The sequence below is a fragment of the Mixophyes fleayi genome, chromosome 1, assembly GCF_038048845.1.
Source record: "Mixophyes fleayi isolate aMixFle1 chromosome 1, aMixFle1.hap1, whole genome shotgun sequence".
Classification (NCBI taxonomy): domain Eukaryota; kingdom Metazoa; phylum Chordata; class Amphibia; order Anura; family Limnodynastidae; genus Mixophyes; species Mixophyes fleayi.
In genome coordinates, this window is record NC_134402.1 from 227024265 (window position 1) to 227032984 (window position 8720).

At 45.6% G+C, this 8720-nt stretch overlaps 1 protein-coding gene across 2 annotated transcripts; it reads left to right on the plus strand.

Moving 5' to 3' along the window:
• The first annotated feature begins 422 nt into the window (after positions 1–422).
• LOC142151042 (uncharacterized) lies at positions 423–6766 on the plus strand. 2 transcript variants are annotated; one of them, XM_075206307.1, is made up of 3 exons: positions 423–1041; positions 3456–3578; positions 4927–6766. In XM_075206307.1, the coding sequence occupies exons 1-3, from the start codon at positions 438–440 to the stop codon at positions 5520–5522; spliced, it is 1323 nt and encodes a 440-aa protein (XP_075062408.1). In that variant the 5' UTR covers positions 423–437; the 3' UTR covers positions 5523–6766. The 2 variants fall into 2 exon arrangements, with proteins under 2 accessions (XP_075062408.1, XP_075062419.1); XM_075206318.1 differs by lacking the exon at positions 3456–3578 and having other exon boundaries at positions 424–1041.
• The last annotated feature ends 1954 nt before the right edge of the window (positions 6767–8720 follow it).

The window sequence follows — 8720 nt, forward strand, 5'->3', positions numbered from 1 at the left end:
CCCAGGAGGTATCCTCTATGCCTGGCAGGGAACAGAACCCGGGGTCCCCATATAGAGGGCTTGGTCCGGTTATTTTGGACCCCCTGCTTCCCCCGGGTCAAAGTGGGCAGGGTGGGGTTGATCATGGTGTTCTTCATCCTCCCCCCCCCCGGCGGTTTAGTGCCGAGCATCAGTCCCCATTTCTCCCCTGTGGTCTTCAGGAGCCCCCTCCCCCCTCCTTTTTACGTGGTCAGGGTTCCCAAGTTTCCCCCCTTCCTCTCCCCCTGGCCGGTGTTCCCCCCCCCCCTCCCCCTGTTTCCTCCCCCCTTCTTTTCTCCATGGATGCTGTGGTTCAGTCGGGGGTCAGTTTTTCCTCTAACAAGGCCCCGGGTTTATTAGGTCCCCCCCCGGGTAGGTTTTCCCCCGGGGGTAGTGGAGGGGCTTGCCAGCAGTTTCCCATGGAACAATCAGCGGCTTTCCGCTCCCAGGTCCCGGACCCGGGTGAAACCTGGCGTTCCCAGCCACGTTCCATCAATCAGAACAGGTGGGATAGTGACCCCTCTTGGTCATTGCCATACCCCCCTAGGGGTTATGGTCCCGTATCAGGGACGGGCAGTAGGTGGACAGCCCCTTACCCTCCTCTGTCTGGGCAACACTTTCATGCTTACCCTGAACCCTCCTTGGGCAATATATTTGGCGTTACTGGTATGGTTCCGCCTCTTCCCCCGGTTTCCCAACAAGGGGGTGGGGATCAAAGGGCTCTCCCTCAAGCGGGTTTTCTGGGTCATCTCACGGCCTCAACCCCGGTGCCGGCCCCGGCTGGGGTCCTGCCTCAGCCTTTATGTAATCTGCCTTCTCCGAATTCTAACGTGTTTTCTCGTCCAGTTTCACAGGCGCAGTCGTCTTCCTTAGTTGTTCCAGCGGGCATGGACAGGTCACCTTCTCGGTCCCAGCAGGGAGGTGAGGTGGAGTGTGCGGCAGTCCAGCAAGAATCTCAACCAGGCGGTTCGAGGGATGAGGGCGGAGCGGGAGTCGTTCTGCAGGAGGCGCAGGGAGCGGATGGTGAGTACGATGGTTCTACGATAAGCAATACATACATGTCCGGTTCAAGCATATCTACCACTAGTGATGAGTCAGCATCATCTTCCCCCAGGCAGGGTCAGCGCAAGCTAATCAAAATTCTGAACACTCATTTCGGGGGAGCTAAGAGGAAGAGCGCAGATCGACTGGTTTCAATTTCTCCCACACCGGCAGGAGGTCCCCTGGTTAGATGTGAAAACACGGCATTGTTGATAGGAGTTAGGCGCAGCATGAGGCACAAGATTAAGAAAGGTCATTATGTGGATATATTCGAGCTGACAAAGGTCACCCAAAAGGAGTTGGCAGCTGCGTGCGCTCGAGGGGGAGTGGGGGAGGATGCATACAGAAACTTTTCCAACTGGCTAACAGGGTATTGCGTTTTTTCAGCTTGTTATTTAGAAACTAGACCTGACGCAATCATAGACGTATGGAAATATCTTCACCTTATTAACGAGATGCATAGTTGTGAACGCCCAGGTACCTGGAGATTGTACGATAAGCTGTTCCGCGAGAAGGTGCACGGTCAGCTTTATATGCCCCTGGCTTTTAAGGATGTTGAGATTTGGTTGAGATTAAATAGAGCTCAAGTGTGGGAGGTGAGCACGGGGTACGGTCCTCCGCAGTTAACCAGGTTTCCATATGGGGGGAGACGAGGTGCTCCCCAGTCCTCCAAAAACCGTTGCTTCGCCTTTAACAATTCCTCATGCGGGAGGGGGGATTCGTGCCGGTATAGACACGTCTGCACCAATTGTAGAGGTAGTCATCCCCTTAAAGAATGCCCTAGGGGCTCCGTCGGAGTCGGTAGGGGACGGGGAGGGGCGGGGGGTTCTGTCTAAAGCGGACTCCCCCATTATATTCCCTACCCTTTGCAAATGGCTGTCCCTTTACCCAGATGCGGCGCAGGCCTCTTTTCTTAGGGAGGGTTTTCGCCTTGGTTTTCGCCTTCCCATAAATAGCGGGGTGGCGGGTACTGCCGCCAGAAACCTTCGCTCAGCGTATGTACACCCCGACATCCTAGCGGAAAAAGTAGGTAAAGAGATAGGCCTTGGTCGCATGGTGGGTCCTTTTTCATCCCCTCCCATTCAAGACTTAGTCATTTCCCCGGTGGGAATAGTACCTAAGAAGGCCCCAGGAAAATTCAGGTTAATCCAGCATTTATCTTACCCGGCGGGTAAGTCAGTTAATGATGCAATTGACCCCCAAATTAGCTCAGTGGTGTACCAGTCCTTTGATGATGCGTTAGCACTAGTGAGAGAATTTGGCAATGGTGCGCTTATGGCCAAGCTGGACATAGAATCGGCTTTTCACCTCCTTCCGTTGCATCCAGAGTCCTTTAAATTTATGGGTTTTAGAATTCAGAACCATTACTATGTGGATCGGTGCCTGCCAATGGGCTGTTCAGTATCGTGCGCATATTTTGAGGCGTTTAGTTCATTCCTCCATTGGTGTATCGGGGCAGGGACGGGACATCGCGGCATTGCGCATTATCTGGATGACTTCCTGTTTATAGGTCCGGCTAATTCCCCTAGTTGTAAGGAAACACTGTATGCTGCGCAAGCGTTATTTCGTGTGATGGGGGTGCCAGTAGCTGCAGACAAAACGGAGGGCCCGGCCACATGCCTGAGGTTTTTAGGTATCGAAATTGACACATTGGAAGGTTGTTGTCGTTTACCATCTGATAAAGTGGCTAAGTTACAATCCCTGATACGAGAGGTCTTGGCTGTTCCATCTTGTACGTTGCGTAAAGTTCAATCATTGCTAGGTTCTTTCAACTTTGCCTGCCGAGTAATACCCATGGGCTGAGTATTTTGTAGGAAGCTTCAGCTAGCAACGTCAGGCTTGCGTAGTCCCCATTCCCAGGTGCGTTTGTCGACAGAGATCAGGGAAGATCTAGGCATATGGAGTCGTTTTCTAGTGGTTTTTAACGGTGTAAGAGTATGGCCAGCACACGCAGTAGCTAGTACATCGTTGGATTTGCATACAGACGCATCAGGCTCGAAAGGTTTTGGTGCCTTTTTTCAAGGGGAATGGTGCGTGGCACCCTGGCCGGAATCATGGAGATCCGAAGGCCTGGTGCGAAATCTGTTAACGTTAGAGTTGTTTCCCAACTGTGGGCTGTCCGGTTGCGCGGCAGGAGCGTGGTTTTTTGGTGCGACAACTTAGGTGTGGTGCAGGCTATTAACAAGCAAAGCGCCTCCTCACGCACGGCGATTAATTTGCTCCGTGTCCTGGTGTTGAGGTGTTTAGAGTCTGATATTACCTTTCGGGCACGTCATGTTCCTGGCGTGGACAACCAAATAGCTGATGCTCTTTCCCGCTTTGAATGGCAGCGTTTTAGATCTCTGGCTCCACATGCAAGTTAAACTGGCTTACAGTGTCCTCCTTATGTTTGGCAGATGGTTCGTTAGGGATAAGGTGGCTAGCAGAAGCGTCCCTGGCTCCGGCAACTAGAAAATGTTATCAAGGGGCATGGGAACGTTGGTTGAGTTACTGCGCATCTTGCAACAGCGACACTTCAGGTCAGATTCCCTCCATTACGGGTTTTATGTGGAAATGTTACAACGAAGGGGTTTCTAGAGCAAAGATGAGGTCCCTTTTGGCAGGTATTTCATTCACGGCTAAGTTGAACAGCGCGCAGGATCCCACAAAGTCATTTATCATAACTAAAGCGCTGAAGGGTTGGTCCAGGATTCAGCCTATAACTAGCGACACACGCCGGCCGATTGATGGGCAAATTTTAGCCAGATTGATTGCGGCATTGCGTTATTTAGCTACAGATGACTATGAGGCTTTGCTATTCGGGCTGGCTTTTTCAATGGCGTATCACGGAGCCTTTAGGGTTAGTGAGTTGGTAGCCAGATCTAAGAACGACATAGGGGGAGCTTTGTTGTTTAGAAATGTTATTTTACAAACTAATGTGATACGTTGTAAGATAGTCAAGTCCAAAACGGATCAGTTAGGCAGAGGTCATTGGTTAGCGATTATGGAGCAGCAGGAAACATCCATATGCCCGGTCAAGCTGGCCAATCAATTCGCTAAAATTCGCCCCCCAGGGGAAGGTTTGTGGTTAAGTCATTCGGACAATACGCCAGTAACTAAATTTCAGTTTAGTGCTTTGTTAAAACGGGCCCTTGGGGAGGTTGGCCTTAACCCTGTTGAATATGGCACGCATTCTTTCAGAATAGGGGCGGCCACCGCCGCTGCAGCCAGAGGGGCATCTGTCAATGAGATTCAAGCGCTAGGGAGATGGAAGTCACAGGCCTATAAGAAATATATCCGGCCGGATAAATGAGCCTTGTAAGGGCTCTTATATATATGGTCATGTTCTCTCCTTATGTCTCTCATGGTTCTTTATCGCTTTCATCTCTTCTTTTCTCATCTATCACTTGGTGACCCAGGGTTATGCTGCTCGCTGTGTTAAACGGGGGCATGGAGGGATTTTTCCTCTTGTTTTCCTTGGCAAGGCCTGATTAGTGTGTGTGCCTCCCGGGGTTTACAAGGGGTTTTTACCTTCATATGGGTTACCAATTTTCCTTTTCATTTTGTTAAGAGTTAAAGAATAAAGATAATTTCAGCTTAGCGAGACAAAATAGATAAAAATAAATAAATAAATCAGTCAATAAACGAGACAAAATAGGTAAAATCAATTGCTTCTAGAACTAAAGATAGGATCTTTTTTCCTTTTCCAATATTCGAATTTAGTTGGGGTGGCCCCTCTGGTAGGGAGGGGATACCTCAGCGAAGTGTTAAAATTGAAATAAAAATAAAAAATAAAAAAATAATATAGTTCTGTTTCTTAACACGGTTGTTTGGTGGATCACTTCTCAGATACGGTTATGATTGATGAGACTATTCATTTTGTTTTAGGTTTTTCGGTGAAGAAGACAAGGATATGGGTCGTGGGTCATTCATTTATCTTTTGGGCTGCGAAGCACAGGATAGCGGAGAGGTGGTCCGGTTTCACACACCCAGTTGACATCCGCTGGTTGGGTAAAAGGGGCATGGTATGGGCGGCTTTGATTCCCACGTTAGGGGAAGAAATAGAAGTACACGGTACCCCGGATATAGTGGTCATTCATTTGGGAGGTAATGATGTAGGAAAGGGCAAATCCCTTGATTTAATCATTAATATTCGTGAAGATCTCGCACAGATACATGCCCGATGGCCTTCAATGAAGGTTTGTTGGTCCAACATAATACCTCGATTGTCCTGGAGATCATCTATCCCCCCGGCCACATTGATAAAGGTGGTTAAAAAGATAAATGGATACGCAAGGCAGAACATTAGGGGCACGCAGGGGGTTGTCATTAGTCACCCTGGGTTAACGGTAGACAAGAGGCATCTTTTTAGAGCAGATGGGGTTCATTTGTCGCCAGTAGGAACGGTTTTGTTCATAGAGAGGATTTTTTCAGAGCTCAAGGGTTTAGTTTTTTCTTTAGGTGGCGGGCCGCGTGGTCCGTAGGGCACTCGGCTGTGGCAGGAGAGCATGGCAGTCATAAGGTTGTTAAACATACGGTACTTAATGTGTTGGCAATATAGCCTTGGTTCCCTCAATGTTATTAGACTCGTTGGTACTCTTGTAAGGAGTATCAGGTTTTTGCCTAGAAAGGGCTTGACCAGTTTGAGTTCAGAGGGTATTGAGTTAATTTATAGTGTATAGTACCGGCCAATAGTTAAGGTGTTAACCTGGGTTGGTGGAAAGGAGGCGATCTTCCACCGTATTGGTTCATGTTGGTTTTAGCTGGCTGCCCTTGCTCTTCGCCACCTCTATAAAGAAAAAGGTCCAAATTGCTTATAGCTTTTGATAGTATTGATAGATAAAATAAAATAAAGATAATTAAAATAAAATAAAATAAACATATAATTTAAATAATAATAATGTAATAAAAGGACCTTTTTTTATTCCAAACTTAAGTCGGTGTCCGTGTCTTTATTTTATGGTTGTATATGTGGGGATGTTTTAAACAAAGAGGGGAATGCATTTGAAGGGTAATCAACACTATGCATTTTATTATGAGAGAGGCCATTAGCCGAAGGAGTTTAAAATCATGTGTTGTGAGCTGATAATGTTACTCACCACTGGGGGGTTTTAAGGCTGTAGTGTAATCAGCCAATTAGGAAGGAAGTGGGAGTGTCGTGGAAAGAATATATCAAGCAGTGTGAGAAGGAGAGAGCTTCCTGTTTCCTGGATCCGGAGACCCACCCACCCGCCCTGGTTCCAGGTTATTGGTTATATTCCCTCGTCACGAGGAGCGAGGTTTTTGAATGGCAGGAGAGCATGGCAGTCATAAGGTTGTTAAACATACGGTACTTAATGTGTTGGCAATATAGCCTTGGTTCCCTCAATGTTATTAGACTCGTTGGTACTCTTGTAAGGAGTATCAGGTTTTTGCCTAGAAAGGGCTTGACCAGTTTGAGTTCAGAGGGTATTGAGTTAATTTATAGTGTATAGTACCGGCCAATAGTTAAGGTGTTAACCTGGGTTGGTGGAAAGGAGGCGATCTTCCACCGTATTGGTTCATGTTGGTTTTAGCTGGCTGCCCTTGCTCTTCGCCACCTCTATAAAGAAAAAGGTCCAAATTGCTTATAGCTTTTGATAGTATTGATAGATAAAATAAAATAAAGATAATTAAAATAAAATAAAATAAACATATAATTTAAATAATAATAATGTAATAAAAGGACCTTTTTTTATTCCAAACTTAAGTCGGTGTCCGTGTCTTTATTTTATGGTTGTATATGTGGGGATGTTTTAAACAAAGAGGGGAATGCATTTGAAGGGTAATCAACACTATGCATTTTATTATTATTATTATTATTATTATGTTTCATTCAGTGGTCTCTTCTGCCTAGTCTCAGCAGACTTCTCTTGCCAGAAGCTGCAAATGTTCGCACCCCACAGATGCTGCCATCTTGATGTACTAATCTGTGTTCTTTCTGTAAAACTGTAATTTGCGCTGCAGACCTCCATTATTGCAGGTTTGAAAATTGCCTTTAATGATTCTGTTGCCTAATTTGCAAATTGGTCCATATTAACATATTGTTTCTACCAATGTAAATGTGAGAGGTCAACAATAAGAAGTGATTTTAGCAGCTATACACACTGAATAAAAAAGAAAATACATGTAGGTGATTCTTTGAAGTTGCACAATGTGAACAGGTGCACTTTTTATTGGCATAAAACAACAAATATTTATGTTTAGCAAGTATACAGAATATAATTGCATTATTGATATACCTGGAATATAATAAATAGGACCCAGCTAAATGCAAGCCTCTGCTGGGAATTAAACATTTGTATAACATTAACCCAGGAGAGAAATTGCTTCACAGTCAGCCAGATAGCACCTGCTCTGGAAAGGAGTAGCTTTCTGAATGTGTGAAGCACAAAATAGTAATACACAGACACACACAGTAGAAGGATATACAGGTGACATTTAGAGTTAGATGCAAATGGACTTTACCTTGATAACAGTTGAGACTTATGTACTAAGCCTGTATCTCATATTCTTACTCTTGAACTACAAATTTTTCTTATTTTGGCAGTAGTCTACAAATCTAGGCCATACTTGCCAACTCTTCCGGAATGTCCGGGAGACGCCCGCATTTCGCATAAGTCTCACGGACTCCCGGGAGAGTGTGGAAATCTCCCTCATCTGCTCACTTCCTAGTGAAGTGGGCAGAAATAGGTCCAAAACGCCGCGATTCACCGGGAACCTCTCACTGCCTTCAAATCCGCATGCGGTGCTTGCTCTTTATGGTGGGTCAGCACCAAACTCCAGCCAACTTAAATAATTGCAACTTACATCATTGCATTGCACAGGATACAGCAGCACACATTAGGATAACAGTTTTTTTTCAAAAACTTGCAAGTTTATTTCATCACAGAGAATAGAGATTAAAGTATGTGGCCAAAGCCTCTTCATGTCATTTCTGTTAATCTCTGTAAATACTGCCATCTTGCTCTGCAAATCCATGCACTTTGGTGGAAATCTAAGTGCATCTGCCTATATCTAGGGACACAGCACCAAACTTACAGCAATATTGGATTAAATATTATTTGCATACTTTTTTTTCTTTGCTTCTGGTAGATGCAGAGGAGAAGTATAATAAGAAAATGTAAGCATTATTTATTGACCCCAATTGCATCTTAAAGTAGGTGGAGTAAGGCATGTGATCATTCAACATTAACCTTCCATTATATTTTGGATGTATTACTTATTTGGACATAAGAGGGACAGAGAGCTATACCAAGAAGTGTTACTGAGGGCATTGGGGAGGAAGAAACTTCTTTTTGGGAGCAAGGCATTCCTTCCACCATGTCTGGAACAGCCTAAAATCTTGGATGCTAGAGGCATGATATGGCAATGTGATCTGTGTTTTACACTGCTAGGGAGAATTAGACCCCAGTAAGAGATCTCCATATGTCCAAGTGGCAGGACTTCAGGCTGTAGCAAAGACCTCCTTGCGTCAGGGCAGACTCAGATGGAGGCTTTAATGGCAGCTGCAAGTGTAAAGATGACAGCCAGCAGAGGAAACTGAATCTACCTTTTTAGTGTAGTTTACAGATAATCACATTTATGCCAACCACTATGAGTGGGACACTGTAAATTTCGGGGTTGAGGTAGGCAGAGGCTATGTGATTTCTTTTTTCTTTTGT